At 38.9% G+C, this 20,979-nt stretch overlaps 1 protein-coding gene across 1 annotated transcript in view; it reads left to right on the top strand.

Annotated features, from left to right (window-relative positions):
• The window catches only part of HCN1 (hyperpolarization activated cyclic nucleotide-gated potassium channel 1), a 197,094-nt gene that overhangs the window by 79,832 nt on the left and 96,283 nt on the right, over window positions 1-20,979 (top strand). Inside the window, exon 3 of the mRNA XM_009894211.1 lies at window positions 15,126-15,287. Within this exon, the coding sequence (XP_009892513.1) occupies window positions 15,126-15,287 (162 nt within the window). The remainder of the gene's footprint in view (window positions 1-15,125; window positions 15,288-20,979) is intronic.

Here is a 20,979-nt window from a genome sequence, read left to right as displayed (position 1 = left end):
CAGGGATGCTCTGGGGAGCAAGAATAAGAGAAAGCACAGAAACCAGAGGGAAATACTGGTCTACTTACTGAAAGTAAATCCTTTTCCTCCAGATGTTTAATAACAGAAGAGCCTGCCTTTAAAAATACAAGAGAGTCAAAATCTCAACACCAATTTGGAATTGCTTGTAATCCACAAAGCGAAAGTAAGGATACTCTTTTCTTTAAAAAAACCCCCCAAACCCAAAACATGATACTGCTTTAGCACTCTCTCTTTTGTTTTAAATGTGAGCTATTTAACCAGAAATAAGCCAAAATCAAGGGGATTCTGTGTCCTTTCCCTGCCAGGCAGAAGGCAGCAGCTTAAAGTAAAGGAGTGAATGGAGGGAAGTGAATGCTCAGGGAGGCAGGTGAAGCCCTTCCTTGCCCACCCCACCTTCTGGAGTGCCTCTGTACAACCCATATGAGGTTCTGGATGTGGAAGGTCAGTCAATGGATGATGATGTGGATGATGGTCTATCTTTGCCAGAGGTGTTGCCAAGGTCAGAAAGCCCTACCCCCTGTATCACGACCACCTCGACAAGGAAGAAAACACAGGTTATGGTTGTGGGTGACTCCCTTCTGAAGGGAGCAGAGGGTCCCATATGCTGGACAGACCCTCCTTTTAGGGAAGTCTGCTGCCTTCCTGGGGCCCAGATTAAGGACATCACTAGGAAACTTCCCAGCATGGTACGGCCCTGGGACTACTACCCATTACTGCTCTTCTGTGTGAGTGGCGATGAGGTCTCAGCACACAGTCCAAGGGGGATCAAAAGAGACTTCAGAGCTTTGGAATGGTTGGTAAGGGAATCTGGAGGTTATTTTTTCCTCTCTACTTGCAGTGGCAGGCAGCATCACTGGAAGAAACAGACAGGCACATTCTATTAATACATGGCTCTGTGGCTGGTGTCACCACCACAGTTTTGGGTTTTTTGATAATGGGATGGCCTACATGGCACCAGGCTTGCTGGTGTTGGATGGGATTCTCCTTTCTCAAAGGGGGAAGAGGGTCTTTGCTCACAAGCTAGCAGGGCTTATTGACTGAGCTTTCAACTAGGTTCGAAGGGGGGGTAGATAATGTCAGGCTTTCCCGTGACAAGATGTGGGATGACACACCAAGGTTAGAGGGACAGAGGGATGGGGTGCTAGTGAGGGCCCTCAGTCTGTTGCTCTGAGAGGTGCTGGCTACACTGCAGCACACTTAAAGTCTTATATAGATGAGCCAGGGGCTCCTGAGGTAATAGGAGCCAACAAGGAAAGACCAGTGAAATACCTCAAAGGAATTAAGAGGTCTTCCTCTAGGAAGGTGACACAGCCGACAGCCCAGCTGAAGTGCCTCTACACCAATGCACACAGCATGAGCAACAAACAGGAGGAGTTGGAAGCCACTGTGCTGCTAGAAAGCTCTGACCTAGTTGCCTTTACTGAAACTTGGTGGGATGAATCCCATGACTGGAGTGCGGCTATTGATGGCTACAGGCTCTTCAGACGGGACAGGCAAGGACGAAGGGGCAGAGGCATTTCCCTCTACATCAAAAAATGGATAGAGTGTGAAGAGCTGTCTCTGAAGAATAGCCACGAGCAGGTTGAAAGCTTATGGGTAAGAATTAGAGGCTAAGGCAACAAAGGGAACCTTGTGGTTGGTGTCTACTATAGGCCACTAGATCAAGGGGAGCCTATTGACGAAGCCTTCTTACTCCAGCTACAAGAGGCATCACGCTCACATATTCTCATCCTGCCAGGGTACTTCAACCACTCTGACATCTGCTGGAAAAGTAGCACAGCAAGCTGCAGACAATCCAGGAGGCTCCTGGAGTGCATCGAGGATAACTTCTTAAACTAGGTAATAGGCAGCCCTACCAGAGGGGATGTGATACTGGACCTGTTGATCACTAACACAAGTGAGCTAATTGGTGACATCAAGGTTGGAGGCAGCCTGGGCTGCAGTGATCGTGCACCTGGTGGAGTTCGCAGTCCTGAGGGATATGGGTCAGGCAAAGAGTAAAGTCAGGAATTTCAGGAAAGCAAACTTGAAGGAGTTACTCAATAGGACCCCCTGGGAAACTGCCCTCAGGGCAAGGGAGCAGAACAGAGCTGGCAGATCTTTAAGGACACTTTCCATAAAGCACAAGAGCTCTCGATCCCCAAGTGTAAGAAGCCAGGAAAGGACAGCAGGAAACCAGCATGGCTGAGTCGAGACCTACTGGTCAAACTAAAGGGCAAGAAGGAAATGCACAGGCAGTGGAAGCAGGGACAGGTATCCTGGGAAGAGTACAGGGATGCTGCCCGGTTGTGTAGGGATGGGGTCAGGAAGGCCAAGGTGCAGCTGGAACTGCACTTGGCAAGGGATACAAAGATTAACAAGGGCTTCTACAGGTATGTCAGCCAGAAAAGGAAGGTCAAAGAAAGCGCACATCCCTGTGATGTTTAAGACTGGCAAATCAGTAACAATGGACAAGGAGCAGTCTGAGGTACTCAACAACTTTTTTCCTCGTTCTTCACTGGCAGTCTCTCTTTCCACACCTCTCCAGTGGATGGACCTCAGGGCAGGGAGTGGGGGAGCAAAGTCCCTCCTACTGTACAAGAAGCTCAGGTTCGTGACCACCTGAGGAACAGGAACATAGAGAAGTCTGTGGGACCTGATGAGATGCATCCCAGAGTCCTGAGGGAATCGGCTGATGTAGTTGCCAAGCTGCTCTCCATGATCTATGAAAAGTCATGGCAGTCAGGTGACATCCCCAGTGACTATAAAAAGGGAAAAATTGCACCCATTTTTAAAAAGGGTAGAAAGGAGGACCCTGGGAACTACTGACCTGTCAGCCTCACCTCTGTGCCTGGGAAGGTCATGGAACAGATCCTCTTAGAAGTTATGCTAAAGCACATGGAGGACAGAGAGGTGATTTGAGAGACAGCCAGCATGGGTTCACTAAGGACAAGTCCTGCCTGACCAACCTTGTGGCCTTCTATGATGGAGTGACGACATCAGTGGACAAGGGAAGAGCTATGGATGTTGTCTGCCTGGACTTCTGTAAGACATCTCACACAGTCACCCGCAACACTCTTCTCTCTAAATTGAAGAGATATGGATTTGATGGGTGGACTGTTTGGTGGATGTGGAATTGGTTCGACATCCAGAGGATAGTGGTCAATGGCTTAATGTCCAGCTGGAGATCAGTTATGAGTGGCATCCCTCAGGGGTCCATATTGGGACCAGTACTGTTTAATATCTTCATCAATGACATAGTGGGATCAAGTACCTTCAGCAAGTTTGCAAACAACACCAAGCTGAGTTGTATTGTTGATGTGCCTGAGGGATAGGACGCCATCCAGAGGGACCTGGACAGGCTGGAGAAGTGGGCACCTGTGAGCCTCATGAGGTTTAACCAGGCCAAGTGCAGGGTCTTGCATCTGGGTATAGATTCTGGCTGGCAGATGAAGGAATTGAGAGCAGCCCTGCCGAGAAGGACTTGAGGGTACTGGTGGATGGAAAACTGGACATGAACTGGCAATGTGTGCTCACAGCCCAGAAAGCCAACTGCATCCTGGGCTGCATCAAAAGAAGCATGGCCAGCAGGTGGAGGGAGGTGATTCTGCCCCTCTACTCCATATGCAGCCTATCCATAGGAAAAGGCTGCAGACAATCCCACAGACAAACCCTTGGTAGTAAATCAGTGCAAGATTGCAAGGAATGTTGCAAGGGTGCACAGAAGATTGTTCCTGTTACCAAGTGCAGGGTAGACTGAAAAACTGATCTGAAGGAGATCTGACAATAGAATCTAGCTAGCAGAAATGTTGATACACTAAATCAAAATATATGGAACGCAGAGATTTTTCTGAGACAAATAAGCAGTTATATTGTCTACCACGAGGTGAATGGTCAATTGAGAGCATACACAGAAATATCAGTAATTGTGCAAAAGGTGTTTATTTGTATAGTGTTCAACACCACCACGCAAGACTCAGTAGTCTCATAAAATCGGAATGCAATGACAAAGGTGTTCATAGTAAACCTCTGAAGATAGGCCATAGATGATCACCTGGGGTGACTCCACTGTCATCAAGAGCTGCAGTAAGGAACCACTTTTGCCATTGCAAAGTGCAACCTAGTGGATATTCTGTCCTTAGAAAATGGGGCGAAATATTCTGCAGCAAAGTTTAAGTGATTTATAGCCAAAGGGCAATTTGAAAACAGGATGTGTGCATCAGATCAGCTAGAAAATAGTAAAAAGCCACTGATAAGACAGCCAAGAAAGTAAAAGCAGGGAGACAAGTACAGATCTGTATCTGGAAAGTCTGGGCCATCACATTACACCCTCAGCAGAACAAACCAAAGGTGGTGATTGCTAAGCTGGGGGCAACCTTCCCAGGAGAGACAGTGTGCCGTGGTCCAGCAGAGACATTGGGCAAGGCTGGTTTGATGGGCAGCAAACTGTGCAAATGGTCCGGGACAAGGAACGTGCAGGAGCACCTGTGTGCTCAGCAGTCGAGTGGCGTGGAAAGCGCTGACAAAATTCATGTGTGGGAGAGCGTGTGGCGAGAAGGAAAGGTGTCGTGCTGGGGTGGCCAGGGGCTCAGTGTGCATCCTCAGCTTCTCTTACTGGTGTGCTAGGAAAAGTGCAAGAATGATACAAAAGAAAGCCCAAAAATAGGGGATGGGGACATAGGAATGTTAATTGAGAGTAAAAAGAAATTACATGGTATTGCTGTTTTTCAGTGGAGCTTTCTGACGCTGACCAAACTTACTACATCTTTGTGTAGTTTATGATTTGCTGTTGGTGAGTTTTGGTAAATAATTATGTCAGTTGTATATGCTGACACGTTGTGTCATATATAATCTGTCTTGTTTCATTATTCATATGGTGAACCACAGCTAGGCACTGTGTTTAACGAGGTGCTAGTTAAAAACAAATTACTAAATGTAAACTCTTCTTGGAGAGACTGTATAGTAGTAAGTACTGTGAGAGGTGCCATGGTTTTGCACATTAGGCTGGCTGTGTACTAACAGTTCTCTTTTTCAAAATAATGTAGTAAAATAACCTTGTTAAAATAGAATTTTTTAATTAATTAGTTAATATTAATTTATTTGCTGAAAAAGTAATGGGAGAAAATCAGTCCAGACACAATGTCCCCTCATCAGCTGATAGTATTAAAACACAAAGTCTAAGTTGATTGTATGTTGAATCCTGAAAAAATTTACCCATAAGAACCAAGTGTTATTTTAAATAGTATTTTGGAAATAGGCAAAAGTCAAAGAACCCAAAGAGGACCTTGAAAGAACATTTCTTTCTTTTTACCGTAGTTCCTCTTTTCTGATGCTACTTGTATGCCTTTTTGTCTTTCTTTTTTCAGTCCCTCACTTTTTTGTAGACTACCCTAGAGATCTGTAGAGACTTTTCAGTATTCAGAACTGTGTGCAAATTATGTTTGCGGATATGCAAGCATACACTCACTTTTCAGAACAACGATAGTGATGTATTTACCAAATGTTGAACACAGTTACAAAAAATAGAATAATTTAGCATCTGAAATTTCTGGTCAAGATACTGTTATGTACTAAACCAAGTATTTTACGAGAGAGGGTATTATATGCAAATCTCCACAGTAATTTGTTTAAATTGCAAATATTTTTCTGACTACATGAAGATTTACGAGACAATTGAATTACTAATTTCTACTGGCAATTTTTGAGGCAAATTATTAAGACTACGATTCTGGTTCTGTTCTTTCTACCTGCCCAGGCAACAGTTCTTTTTCGGTATTTAACTTTGAAAACCCCAATAGAGGTCCTCTGTGTGATTTTGACTGACAGGAAAATTTCAACTGTAGAATTCATTTGCACTTCCGAGAAAAAAATTTTCTATAATGAAGTTCAATTAGCCATATAATTTTAAAGATCATTTGTCAATATTGTGAAACATTGACTTATACCACAAATCATCGGTTTGTTATTAGCACAATAATTTATTCACATGTATACTTTTAGATGTTATTTCTTTGATTTTTGCATGTGTATGATTATGATATATGAGTGATTTTATAACATTTGCTATTACCAAGATTTTCAAAAGAGTAAATGGATTTTCTGTGTTCTGGGCTTTAATTATCCAGCTGAGGAAGAGTTCTGACTTTCACACAATATTGTGCACTAATCATCTGCCTGGACTTGTACTGACAGTCTTGGGTTTTTTTTTTTTAATAAGGATTGGCCTATAAACTCTTCTTTTAGATTACTATAAAAAGCAAAATTTAGATTCTAATACAGGATGGAATTTTGCGTATTTTATTCACAACCTATATTTAATCTTAACAACTCAAATATATAAACATTAAAATGTAAGAATTGTGCCACATTAAAAACAACATTTTGGGGCTTTTTGAAATGAAGGTATCACATGCTATTAAAAGAAAGCATTGTGAATCAATTTGGTCTCAGAACTTTTATTCCACAGGAAATTTAACATAATGACTTTCATTTTCAATTCCTTGCCCATTATTTCCATGTTTGGAAGATTAACCTCAACAGCTTCAGTAAGACACCAACTTAAATTCCTCAGGAGAAATATTCCTCATTATTTCAGTTGTTTGGAATAAGATCATTATGTTGCTGTATTATAATTAGGACAATTACTTTGAAGCTCAGATATGCGGCAGTGTGACTTTGGGGGTAGGCATCACGTAAAAAGAACTGGTGATTTAATAATGTTAATGAACCATCCTCTTAAATATCAATCTGATTCTTCTGGGGGTTTAGGATGATATAAGAGAAAACTTTCTTCTCCTTTTATTCACACAGTGTAATTTACTTCCTAAGCCTGGTTCTGGCTGAGACAAGAGAAGATCTGTAAAGTATTTGCAGCCTGTCATGACATACAGGTCTAGTGAAAAGAAAAAACACCAAGAGAATTTTTTTTTACAGACACAATAGTTTCAGATACAATTTTTGTAAACATGCAAACTTTGAAGTTTCTGTGTACCTCCAGTCTTCTGGTGATTCTCATACTATGAGAAATTGTTTGATTTCGTTTTGTATTCACAGATTTTAGAAGTTAAAACATAAAAAAAAGAATGAAGTTTAGGAAAATACTGAGGTTGAAAGAGGTTGGTTACATGTGTCCCATTTGTACAATGTTGATCGTAAAACTATATTGTTCTGGGATATGCTGTTACTTTCTTTGTATTTATAAATGCTTCCTGCAGTGTATCCACTTTGTGTTTGTTCATTTTTATTGAATTTCACTGTTGTATCGGGCAGTCTGGGAGTCTGGATCATGTCCCTCTGGTTCAATGGCACGTGCAGCCAGGGCACTGTCCTGTTCCTCTCTTTTAAATTCATGGCTCAGAGGAAAAGACCTAGTGTGCCAGGTATAGAGTGTGATTTTCTGCAGATTTATGCTTTAAAAATGGAAATCACAAGATTTCAGGGTTTGTGAGACTTGCATGATCAATAATGTCGTAAAAGAATTTTAGAAAATGTAGCACTTTTTGTGAAGAGTGGTGCTTCCTAAGGTTCTCCCTGAATTGTCTCAGCATTTTTGACCCATTTTATGGTAGATTTCATTATAAATATATGTCTGGCATTTATTGTTTTAGTTCACATTCATTAAGGATGAAAACTGCTTGTGTAGGTATATTAAAACTGGGGAACATACGCTTCAGAAGCTGATAACAATTCCTAAGAATGCAATCAGGTATCTGATTTTATGCCCTTACATTTGAAATGTTGTAGGCAGTGATATTTTTTAGGATTTACGTTGCTTATGCTGCTGCCCTTTTCAGCATTGTGGGAGTCCCTGCCTTGGCTTTTCTGTGGGCAGATGAGTGATGGTGAATAACTTATTTCTTTTTCTCTTCTTACTGCTAGACTACATCTGCACATTAATATGAGAAACAGTTCCTCTCACTCAGCTAGTAAGAAAAATCATAAATAATATTTTGGGCCATTTAGAGACTGGCTGTATCTTCAAGCTGCCTTCTTTGTAAGATATAAATACTTAGAAAAGATAATAAATGAAATGTTCCTTTTAGCTCAGCTCCACTCACAGAGGTCTCCAGCTTGAGTTCGGTGGTGCTGGTGCTTAGATACATGCCCCATCGAGAAGCTTGAGCTGAAGGTCAGGCAATGCTGGTGCTTGAAATAATGCTGAAGTGGAAATGGACCTGCACTTCAAGTTGACAAACTCTTGATCCCTCTGCTCATCTATAGTTCAAGTATTTTTTGCCATATGGTTACTCTTAGTTTGGTACTGTGGCTTAAGGAGAAGAGCTTCAGCTAAATTTTGTCAGAGGCAGGCTGTTGGTGTTGCACGTTTGTGTCTTTCTGATAGCTGTGAACTGGTTTTGTTTGTTTTTACTTTGCCTCAGTTAATGAAGATAAAAGCTTAGTCGAGTAAGGTACTTTCTGTCATCAATATAAGTGATATGAGACCTCCACCTCTGTAAAAACACGGTAAAAAATAGCACTGTATTTCTTGTTTCATGATCGTGAGGCTTGCTGTTCATGTCTTGTTTTCTTCATCATAGAACTACAGTGACTGGTTCTCTCTAGGTGTCAAGACAGGTCACACGCATTAATCACAACAGGATAATAAAAACATACGTTTTCTCAGTGAAGTCATGTCCTCTGTGTGAGAGGTAATATACAGAGAGGTAATATATTAGCTTAGCATTGGCCAATTTACAGTAGAAAATACATATTCCAGAATTTATGTAGAGTAAATAAATTTTGCTTCCTGGTTATATGTGACCTTTCCGTGGCTTGCCTAAATCTTCCTTCAACAAAGCAGTTTTATTAATGCTTTCAGGTTTAACCTGGATGTAGTGCATTGTCACATTTATATGTTGTTGTGCTGTTCTTTTTGCTCCACAGAAGCTAGCTTGCATTTGTACCTGCCTTGAATTGCAATAAATGGAACTTCTATTATAAAACCTAATGTCAGATTGACGCCATCTAGAAAATAACAATTTTTAAAGGTCACATAAATAGGACATTCTCAGCTCTTTTTTCTGGATATGTTTGATTAAAAATAGTTTGTTCTGTTTATTAAATCACTGGTGTTTTCCCTTCAGGGCTAACTAAACCAGAAGCAGATCTTTGAGTTTGTCATCAGCTTAAGGTCACAAATACAACTAGGTTAATAATGCTATATACCTGTCCCCACTACTGAATTATCAATGATGAATTATTTATCATTAAATTAAGCACACGTTATCACGAGTCAGCTGAGTGTAAAATGTTACCCCAAAGGCATAGCCAGGCATTTCAATCAATGCACGTTTACATCTGCTTCTGCAGATGTATTTCCAGTGCAGACTAAAGTAACTTGCAACTCCTAGAGAAATTTACTTTGGCAGGAGATGGATCAGGCCCATAGTATCCCAAGTGATATTTACTAAGAATGTATTTTGAAATCAATTTGTAGAATATGAAATGGCTAAACAAAAAGCCGCAATTGCTTTTCATTGTTATAAGGTAGATTGAGAGATGGATGCTCAAACAGAAGCATTGTGCCTTCCTCCCCCTTTTACATTATTTTATTTCCTGGGGAGCTTTGTTACAACCACTGTCTTAAAGGTGAACATTTAGCTCAGGTAGGAAAAATTGGATCCTATGGTTTATAATCTCTGTCTAGTTGGTGCTCTGAGAGCTAAACCCCATAATTCTGGACCGACCCAGAGATTGAATCAAAAACCCCTCGTCATTTTTACAACTGTTATTTTGCCCTGCAGTCTGGCCTGAAATTCCAGGGTTGCCCTTGGTAGAGCTTTCAGCATGATTACCAGAGCCTCCATCCACATGTGCAGCTCTTTCTGTCTCCCCACTGTGGCTATTTAATATTCCAGACCCCACATAGCTCACTTAGTATGAGTGTAATTTCATATTGCCTGAGGCGTGATGGAAATCCTAATTTCAAGATTAAACCCAAGCTAACTTTGTGATACTGAGCAACTTTAGTACTTCTGAGGGGTGGAAGAGAAGAGGTGTCTGGATGAACTCGGGAATGTGGGATTTGAATAAATTTTCTAGGAAGTCTTAAGACTTATTTTTTTTTCCTTTTTTTTAAAAAAAATTACATTCTGATAAGTTATATAAATCAATTTTTGTATAAACTGAACCTGAAAATCAAACTGAACTAAAAATCACAACTGAAAAATATTACATGCCAATTATCAGAAGGCAGAAGAGGTAACCTATGCATTCCATGACAGCAGTTCAGCAGATTTTGTGTTTATTTAAACTATGTATGCACTGTTAACTTAATATGACAGCCCTCAATTAGTATTAAGCAAGTGGTCTGATAAGACTGGAACAGTTTTTCTGTCTCATGCTCAGAAATCAGTTAGCAGGACCAATTTAAAGTATATGCTCCATTATAAATGCGAGGAAGGAATAGTCTGCTCCCTGCTTCACGTGTGGGAATAAAAAGAGTAATTAATAAAGTGTGAGTTAAAACTGAGGTAAAGCACATGAACTCTGACTTCATCAACAACTTCTTATTCTCTGTGAGCAATATTTTGCCAAAATATTAGAAACTGTTAATCTGTGGTTACATTTCAGCCATTGTCAGAGGCATTGCCAGCTCTTGAGGCAAAAAATTAAGGTTTCCAGGGCATTGAAAAAAGGTTATGAAAATAATATAGGAAGAAAGTATGAGTTCTCAGAAGTGAGCTCATAAACTAAATTTATTATTAAACATGCTTTTGAAGTATATGGAAACTATGAAAAATGACAGTGTTATAACTAACCCTCCCCCAAACAAACATGATAATATTAAGAAGTATCATGTGTAATTGAAATGAAACTGGGTAGTAAGCAAAAAGGAGAGCTGTCTATTAAATCTTTCCTATTATTTAAAGTAAAATTGTGGAAAGAATCAGTTCTCAAGGGAGTTTTAATTTTTTCTCAGTGGCAGTAATCTCATGTCACCCTAGTAATTTTTTTAAATACGTTGCCAAAATTTGCACCTCTTCCTGGTTAAGCTGAATATTTAGGTATGAAATTAAGAGTATGAATAAAGTGGCCAGATTTTCTAATGTGTTTTACAGCTGCAATTCCTGCTTATTTGCATGGCATTTGTGGATGGCAAGTGGTTAATGATAACCAAGCTATTTATATTAACTACTTGATAGTGGGTTTTGGAGCCTAACTTCAGTTGCATGCAAGTGTTTGAATTATTTTTGTTAGGAATATTATCCTGATAAGACATCCATTTAAATGGAGAGATTTTACAACACATCTGTACTGCAAAATCAAGGTAAATCAGTTTGTGGTCTTCCTGTATTTCTTCCTATCCCACCAGAGGACCAGCTGATGGGCAAGCCACCATCTGCTTACATGAGTGGCATTAGCTTTCTGTCCCCTAGTTTCTCTCTTAAGAAACTACTCTTCACATCTCCTAAGGGTTTTAATGCAGTTTAGCTCATTAATACTGGAACTGTACTTCGTGATTACAGGAAGAAAATGCTATGATATGACTGCTCTTGTCTCAATGTATCACAATCAATTCCTGAATGGAAGAACATAAAATATTAAACATCCAATATATTACTCCAGTCCATAGGGTAATTTGGGTATTAGTTTAAAAAAAATAAATCACATCTCCCCTTCCAAATGTAAATATTCCAATACAGTACCATGAAGAAATATTATTATTCAGTAACAATGTATGCTTTGGGTATTTAAATGTTTTTTTCCAACCAAGCACACATTTCCATGATCAGTTCCTTTTAGGAGAAAAAAACTCAACTTTTATTTGCTGGAGAGAGAATATGCAGAAATATTTAAAAGGATTTTACAACATTTTCTTAGGATTTTTCTTACAAAGTTATTTTCTTTAACACAGAGTTATTACAGTTATTAGAATAGGCTACACAAATAGTAGACTATATAAGCAAAATATAAGTGACAAAACTATGGTATGGTTGAAAAGTTGATACAATGTTACTATGTTAAGCAATCCAGATAATATCCAGAATATGTTTGTGCAGTTTGAATACTACTGACGCTCAACACTAAGCTGAACAGGAGCTTTTTCTGGAGCAAAAGGTTTCAGAAACGATGGAAGGTTGTAGTGTTGTACACAGACTGTTGCAGTGATTTCCTTTGCTGCACTGGGTTTCATGTAAAGTTTTCAACATGCTATTGTTCTTGCAGTACATGAATATTTCTGCAGAGGCACACTACTAATGAAGAGGCTTTGAAGAATAACAATAGTTACACGGTCGTACCACTGTGACGAGACAGAATAGTCCTTGCAGAGCCCAAACCCCACAGCAGACCTCTTTGGTTCAGCAAGGCCCTTTAGTTTGAACTCACTGCTCCAGCTGTTTGGTTTGAATTTTAGTCTGCCTTTTTAATCTCCCTATTTCCGTGTCCTGATCCTACTGGCTCCTTTGGGGAGCTTTACTGAGCTGTCACACAGTCTCACGGGATAGGCAGGGAGTGGTACCTGCATAAGAGCTAGGCAAAATCTCGAAAGTGCTGAAATAAACACCTTGGCAAATCTATCCACCTACTTTTTTTTTTTTTTTTTTTTTCAGTGCACATTACTCAATTGTATAATTTTAAGATTTGAAATGAAAATGTAACATCACAAAATGCTCTAAAATCTTGGAAATTCTATATGAAGATATGAGCTATGCAGACCATCTCTGCAACCTGGACTGAAGCACAAAAATGAGTTCCATCAGCAAAGCAAGAGCCATAGAATTATCATTTTTATGCAGCTATGATCACAGGATACTTGCAGATCTGTCATGGTGCCTAAGCCCATAGTTGCAGAGGCAGAAGAAGGATTCAGGAGCCTTGGGTATACGCAAGTGCTGGTTTTAGGACTCTGGAGAGTTTTGGAGAACCAAATCTTCCCCTGTATATCACATACACCTAGGCGCAGACTTTCAGAAAAGTTCTCTTTCTAAGTATAGAAATGAAGATGTTGGTGCTCATTTTGGCTCTGATTGTCATATTTGTGACCCGTTTTTTAAAAAACACTCGGTATCCAATACAATGAATAATACTGAAAATCTGGTCTCTTACAGTAAAGCCTAATGGGAAGCTTAAGGCAGTATGAGAACGGTGTAGGTGGGAACTTCAATTTTGTCCAGTAATAGTGTAATAACTTGCTTTGCTGGAGCGACAGAAAATCCCTGAGGAAGTTGTGATCCTATGTAAAGTACGCATTGTTTCTGTCTGATGTTCTATACTTTTCAGCCAAATATTCTAGGGGAAATCCTGCTTTCTCTGATAAAACTTCTGCAACTTTTCATGTGATCAGGAATTCATCTGCACTTTGCAGTTGTAGTATAATAACCATGTGGATAAAGTGTAACTTGAATGAGTATTAGTGTTCCAAAAACGGTAGTAATCCTTGCTATTTTTTCCGATTCTTCAAAATAAAATTATTTCAGTTCACACATCTACTCTCTTGGTTCATATCATGCTACTGACTCTGTACCTATTGAAATAGCTGTAACGTAAATACATTTCTTAAGAAGACAAATGTGTAATGATGACACTTTTCTGTTTATTTGCATTTACAGTATCTCCTAAATATCCGTGTCATCTCCTCAATTTTGACAGGAGATAGATGGTATTTGGATAAGACATGACATTTTGAATAATATTACAAACATCTGTTTACAATGTCTATCAAGCTGGGATTTGGAATACAGTATCTTAAAATGCCATAGATTGAAAAAATGTTTGGCACATAAAGTTAATATCTGAGGTATGTTTCTACTATGCAGGTTTTGCATTTTGGGACTCAAAACAACACCATCATTTTCAAAGGACAAACTCCCACTAATAGAAAATGATGTTGAAAGACACCGTAACATGCTCTCCATATTTGCACTTGCACTCATTTACAGTGTGGGTACTTAATCTCTGCTTTTAGTTTAGATATGCAAAAGTTAGGATACAAAGATTCCCTCTTTTGTATGTGAATTCTTTCATTTACAAATGCAAAATGTCATGTGCCAATGTGCCTGCACACCTTTAGCAATTTCATGTTTTCAGCACTGAACCCTTCGATTTCTATGTCTGTCTGTAGAATTAAATAGTGTTTTCTACTTAAAATTCCATGAAATACCAACTGAACGTTCTTCATCTTGTAAATGGAACTCCTTCATAGTCATAACTATGCATGTTAAAATGTAAAATATTTGTCTTGAGCTGGCTGAATTGTGTAATAAGTAAAGAATATGCCTGTATTTGTAGTTTAGAAGTGCTTTAAAACCAATATAGCAGAAAAGTGGTAAATACAGTGTTTTTCTCCATACTATTTGGCAGCTGGCTGCTGCTGTTCATCCTAATTCTGTCCAACAAATTTTCCCATGAGAAACCTGAAAGTGTGCATTGTTTTTAAGAGTATATGTGTGATTTGCTGTAAGACACTTTTCGGATGCCAACATTCTTCGTTTTAGAATGGAGGAATATATTGAAATCCAAATGATTGCATTATTTTGTTACAAACTACTAGAGACATAGTAGCCACAGGATCCTCAGTATTTTTGGAAAACCGCTAATGATTAAGAGTGATGAACTACCCTTTTGTCTTTTTGCTTGGTGAATTGGTATGTGCAAACTGGATTAATAGTATAGAAATAAAAGTAAAAAAAAATATGTAAAACTACTTATATTGTTTCTTCACTCAGATTTTGGTGCTTTCAAGAAGGTAAGGAATGTGCAGGTGAAACTTTTCTAAACGGGTCACTGAATTTGTATCTCCCACAACTTTGTCAGTATTTAGACACCAAGTTCACAGACAAGTAATGGTCTCACTACCTTTACCAAGCTTTTTTAATTTCTGAGACTTGCTTCAATTGAAAGGAATTGTAGACTTTAAGAAAACACTTTGGTTGGTGACTTCTTACCCAAAATATGCCTTTTTCAGCAGCTTATATAACGCTGGCGTGCAGCCAAGAGTCAGGTGTGTCAGCATAGCTCTCTGCCCAAATTAGTGTGCCCAAGTTAATGGCCCTTGCTGAGAAATCTAAGCTTTTTTATCCTTTCAGGATGATGCTTCCTTGCCTTTAACCTGCCCAATGAGAATTAAATGGTTTGCGTTTCTCATTTGCATCACGTACATCACCTATAATTTTTGCCCACAGATTTTCCACATGACGTACGATCTGGCCAGTGCTGTGGTGAGAATCTTTAATCTGATTGGAATGATGTTGCTGCTGTGCCACTGGGATGGCTGTCTGCAGTTTTTAGTACCGTTACTCCAGGATTTCCCACCAGATTGCTGGGTGTCCCTAAACGGTATGGTTGTAAGTATTGTTCATTTTTCATTGTGCTTTCTAAACATTTCTTTTCTAAACAGTTAGCTTCAGACTTAAGTGTAAAAATACATGCCTAGTAATACATTGCCCTGCAATTTATTCAAGGTTACTTTTGGGGTTTGTTGGCTGGCTTGCTAATGAATTAAAGTGGGTTTTTTTTGTAGTCCTCATCACTGATGAAATGATATTGACTCATTGTTAGTAAATGAGCCAGAAAATACTTTCAGTTTGAAGGCCATTTTAATTTATTAACCCTCGTTCCCTCAAAAAAGCTACCAAAAGAAATTTGGAAACACTCAGTTCACCACCGCTTTCAATTTAGGCTGTAGTTCCAGAATGCTCTTGGAGGTATTTTACTAGTGTTTATTTCATCTGATGTTGCTCTTAGTTTGTTTTGTAAATAACTTTTGGATCATCTCATGATCCCTTTACCAAAGTGTTCCCAATTTAACAGGCAACATATAAGCTATTTCTAAGTAAAATAAGATAAATAGATTTACTTCTATGATACTTTTTTGTGTGTGAACAGACTATTCAAGGACAGAATTTGGCTGTGCCTTATTTATAAGGAAGGGTGATGGTGTTCTGCTTGCTTGACATGTGCCTTAAAGATTGATGGCTGTGAAAAATTAAGTTGTTTTTATCAAGTCAGGTAATGAGGTAACACATTTTCATAGGAAATACACTGAAAAAGTTGTTGAAATGTGCCTATACCAGAAAGAAAAGACCCGAGCAACTCTCTCATTGACCATCTAGAAACGTGTCTCTCCAGTTTTTGCAATTTTAGAATCCATAAAACAGCACCTTTACTGTAGATGGGCATCATGCTCAATCCCACCTATTTCTATTGTAGAAACGTAACAGCATTTGTTCCTTGAAGAGCGTGATACTGCACATTACTGTGGGAGCTCGTTGACTAAGGTTGTCAGTCATACAGACAGGTATTTGCAGTCATCAAGCGACATCTTTAATGATAAGCAGCATGTTTGCTGACACCTCATTGTGCAGCTTTCCTAAAAAAACCATAGTGACATATCTTCAAAAACGGGATTGCTACGATAAAAGTAGGTCACCAGGATGCTGACTGGCACGTCTTTGCATTCTGCTGCATTCTGGGTTCTGCTTTGTAACATCTTCCATTCACATTTACAAAGGGTACGTTTTCTACCAGCTAGTTAAAGATCTGGATGAAAACCATGCTAGTGAGTGAAAGGAGGCCTCAGATTATACTTAATTGAAGTATTTAACTTTTAAAGAACACTGAACTATGAAATTCTCTCTCTCTCATAAGAAGAGCTACATTTAATCTAAGGCGGCTGTGCACACGCTCAAGGGAGACCCTTCTTTCTGCCTGCCCACACTCAGGTTTTTTATGGACACAATACTCCCTCCTTACTGGCCACATACTCTTGGAAAGATCCTTTTTGAAAGTTGCACTTTTTTTTTTTTTTTTTGTGTCTGGGAACTGAAGCTGTTACTGTCTAAAAAGTGAAGAAGATTATGTCCTATGGCAAGAGAAAGAGTTGTGGACCGCCAGCTGGGAGTCAGGACCATATCTAAGGCCACTGTTGGGGGAAACAACTAGACCTGTCTTCTAACCCCATTGTGATGTTACAAGACATTTCCTGATTGCTTTCCAGTCTCTGGAAGTGAATTCTTTAGCACTGAATACAGACAGAGAAACAATGATGGACTATCAGTCCTCTGAAATGATAGAGAGAATACAAGGATGATAGTGATGATGGTTATGTGCTTTGTTGGTGTAATCAGAGTCTAGCTGACTGCTGACTTTGGAATTTGGAAGGGATTCATGTTCCTGATACTGCAAGAGCTTTGGAAAGAGGGCTACGCCTTGCTCCCCTGGTATACTGTAACATATAACAATTTAATCTACTCTGAATTTTAAAGTTTTTGTTACTGAAATGACTGCGCCTAATACTGGGGTTTGGACTTAAATGCTGTTGAGACAGAAAGTCAGATAAGAATAGTATTATTTCTTCTGCCCTTAAATTCTTTGTCTGTGAACTGGTAGTGGTGGCCATGGCAAAAGGCCAATATTGTCAGGGAGAGAAGGTCTTTCCCTCGCCCCAGCTAATGCCCCTTTCTGTCAAAGTATTCCCTTCTACTCCGATTTTAGTCAGAGATTTTAGTAGATTTGTAGGTAAAAATATCTCTTTACATCTGCATACATTTGGAGTTTTGTTCAAATTTCTGAGTCAACTAATTCTGAAATACAGCTGCTCTAAGAAAGGCAAAATTGCCCGTCTTTGAATTTCAATCTTTTTTTTCAGTAGAGGAGGGTTTGTGTGAGCATTTCCTGGGTTTCAGACTGTGGATCCAATGTACATTCCTCAAAATGACATTGTTACAAGGGCTAACCTCAGGCTAATACACCGATTTTGCTTTGAAGTAAAATTTTAACACTTATTCATAGTGATCATTGGCTTGAAGACTTATTCAAGCCAATGTGTGCTCAGCCAGAAAAAGTTAGTTTTCCAATATGCAAGTCAGATGCAAGTATGTGCAGATAACCTGATGGTACAGGAATTAAGGATGCCATGAGGATGACACGCTGTCTCCTCAACAGACACAGCCCAGAGTACTCTTCCTGCCCGTAGTTCCCTTCTGTCTTGCACATTAGTTGCTTTAGGCTGCAAAGTGCAAGGACTTCTTCTACAAGCCTTCTCCTGAAAGCTGTTTCTTCTGTGCAAGCTGATATGTGAAATTATTCAAATTCCACAGTCATGCTCATGGTTTTACTTTACAAATACTGCTAAGAAAAATAACATAGGTTAAATTTAATGTCACAAAGGAATGGAATAATGAAACCAAGCTGCATTTTGCTAACTGCCTCTCTGAACAGTGCAACTGAATGCATTTAAAGCAAAACAAATTGGTTGGATTTGTGTCTTTGAAAGGATGGTAAAAATGTCATAGTGCATCATCAACCAGACTATGGAATGAAAAGGAAAGCTTTCTGTGTAAAAGGGTGTAAGATCCCTACTGGTTAATACTGCACCAACATACAAACTAAGTAGTTCAACAAAAATGTTCAGATCATATTGGGATATTATCTTCAATAATAATAATAATAATGAACCCATATGGTATATGTACTCTCAGATTGACCTTCTTGGCCAGTTCCTAATATTGGCCTTCTTGTTTCTATGAAATGAAAACCAAACCTGGCGTCTTCCTTTAATTTTTCTAAATGTGATCCAACTTGACCACTTCTGTATCTTTATTGCCATTTGATTACACTGACTTTATTAATGCTGAGTTAGTATTGACAAGGGAGGATCTTGTGCTCTTCCAGAATATCAATGCACTTCTCTTTAAATATAAGAAAACCAGTAAATATAATTTAAAAGTAAGGAGCACATCTTTTTTCCCCACTCACTTTAAGTTATGTTCCAACAAATCCATTGCAGACAAAGTAACAGTCAATTACTTCTGCAAAGGTATATTGCTCTCTGATGCCGTTCCTATTTTTTTTTTAACATTAGGATTGTGAGTTTCATCCCTAAAAAAGGTCATCTTTGAAGAAGTTTCACAGACTTTCCTAATGATGCTGCCTAAGTTCTCCTTGGCTCAGAAAGTCTATTATCTGCATCTCCTTGTGTAATTTATCCTCAGCTTTCTGATCTGCATTGCTTCAGACTAGTGGACTTCCATAATGACTCAGAGACCAAACATCTTTATCATACCTCAGAGTTTGAGCCAATAGTTCTCTGGAAAATTAGGAGTAAAACTTGCAGCTGAAGGCAGGGGAGGCACAAGAACAGGAAAGCACAGTGGTCCTCTGCTGTAGTCAGTCTGTGCAGACCCAGATTCTGTATTATGCATTTGGTTTCAGACACAATGAATTACAAAAACACAGTGTGTAAGTCCTGACTGATGAACAGTTATAGCCAGGTCTTATATGGGACAGTGTTTCTAAGTAGGTAGAGAGATGACATTTTTTCCACTGATGCCATCTGGCCATCTAAGCATGACTGCCTGCAATAACGCATCCCTTGCAGTAGATGATTAGTTTATATTGTATTGGAGGTTTGCTCTGGCTTTTCATATCACCTATGGCAAAGGCTCAAAGGCATGTTAGTCCTTGAAGTAACAGTATCTGAAGATCTCTAACCTGTATTTTCCTGTCTATATTTGCAGTAATTGGTTGTATGGTTAGGAAAACACGGTCCTTTAAGCGAGGTATTTACCCAACATTTTCAGATTTTTCACATGTAATGTTCCCTTGGTGAGATAAAAATCTAGCAGAGAAGTGTAGAATTTAACTTGAAGAGTGATTTTTTAAAAGCCAAAAGGGATTGTAAAGCTTTTGGAAAGGGGTTGCTTTGCTGGAATATCTCATGGCAGCCAGCCGATGTTTGCTCAGCAAGAACCCTTCACATACTCTGGTTTCTTTGTTTTGGCTTTCCCTTACTGTCCTTGCAGTTGGATTGTTTGCAAATCTTGGGTTTTTAGGTTTTGGATTTGGTGAAGTGAGATTTTGCATTATATTAACTCCCCTCTGTGCCGTATCATTTCCTCAGGGGCAAAGGAAATTAGACTTCAGATATTCATCTCTAACAGTATCATCACTGCTAGGAAAAGAATTTGGGAATTTCTGCTGTAGATTCTAAAAGTCCCTCTCATAAAATGAATGACTTAAATGAATACTTGATAGTTCAGAAACGCAGGAGATGGTAAGGTACATTTTTTTAAGTATGCTAACATATATATATATAATATGCACAAAACCTATTTAATAATAACACATAGAACTTTAGTTTTTATTCTCAACATTTCTTAGTAATGAACACCATTTTCAATTACACAATCACATATTTTTTCAATAACATCTCTGCTTTACTCAGTGGACCTCAAGGAATGCATTATAGTCATTTGATGTGTTATTCAGCATTGGGTTTTCTCCTTTTTGATAATGCATTCACCTTCTTCCTTATAGTTGGCCATTAGGGCAGCTGATTTTCTTGTGAAATTTTTCTGCGTTGATCATTATGTGATAGTCATCATTTAGAGCTTCATAAATTTTTTGAGTACCTTTTTATTATATGGCAAGATATTGTAGAGCCACGTTTAAAGCATTAGGTTCCTCTGACTTCATTTGCAGTGCAGAGCAATAAATGCTTATGTAAATCAAATCCCACAATCTTAAATTGACCAATTAGAAGATATGGAACATATGGGAATCATCTCATTACTAGAGGCACTGAGGATCTCATGAGGTATACTACTACTCTAACGTATTTTATACTCGTATATCTATATTTATGTATGACTATTTAGTTATAGCAAATGCTTCTAGGAACAAATAAAAGGTTGAAATTACGTATCAGAGGTGGACTGTGGTCAAAATAAGGGGAATTGCCTAACTCAGATAAGTGCTCTATTTACAATGCAGTTTGGAAATAAGGTAATACCAATAACAACAATGTGCAACCGACATTCTTAGAACTCAGGTACCCATCTTTTGGGAATCTACAGTGACTAATAATATCCCTCCTAGTATGGACAGCTGTTCAGAATTCAGTTATTGCCTTCTCTTGCACACAGCACTGACGTAGTCACCGAGGTCAGTCCATATCCCCCTGCAACAAGACGATGAAGTAATGACCTGTTTCAGTGGGTTGAGATCAAGCATTAGGCCTAAAAATATATTAGCTCA

Source organism: Charadrius vociferus, unplaced genomic scaffold, assembly GCF_000708025.1.
Source record: "Charadrius vociferus isolate BGI_N301 unplaced genomic scaffold, ASM70802v2 scaffold70, whole genome shotgun sequence".
Lineage (NCBI taxonomy): Eukaryota > Metazoa > Chordata > Aves > Charadriiformes > Charadriidae > Charadrius > Charadrius vociferus.
This window is presented reverse-complemented; position numbering and strand designations above follow the sequence as displayed.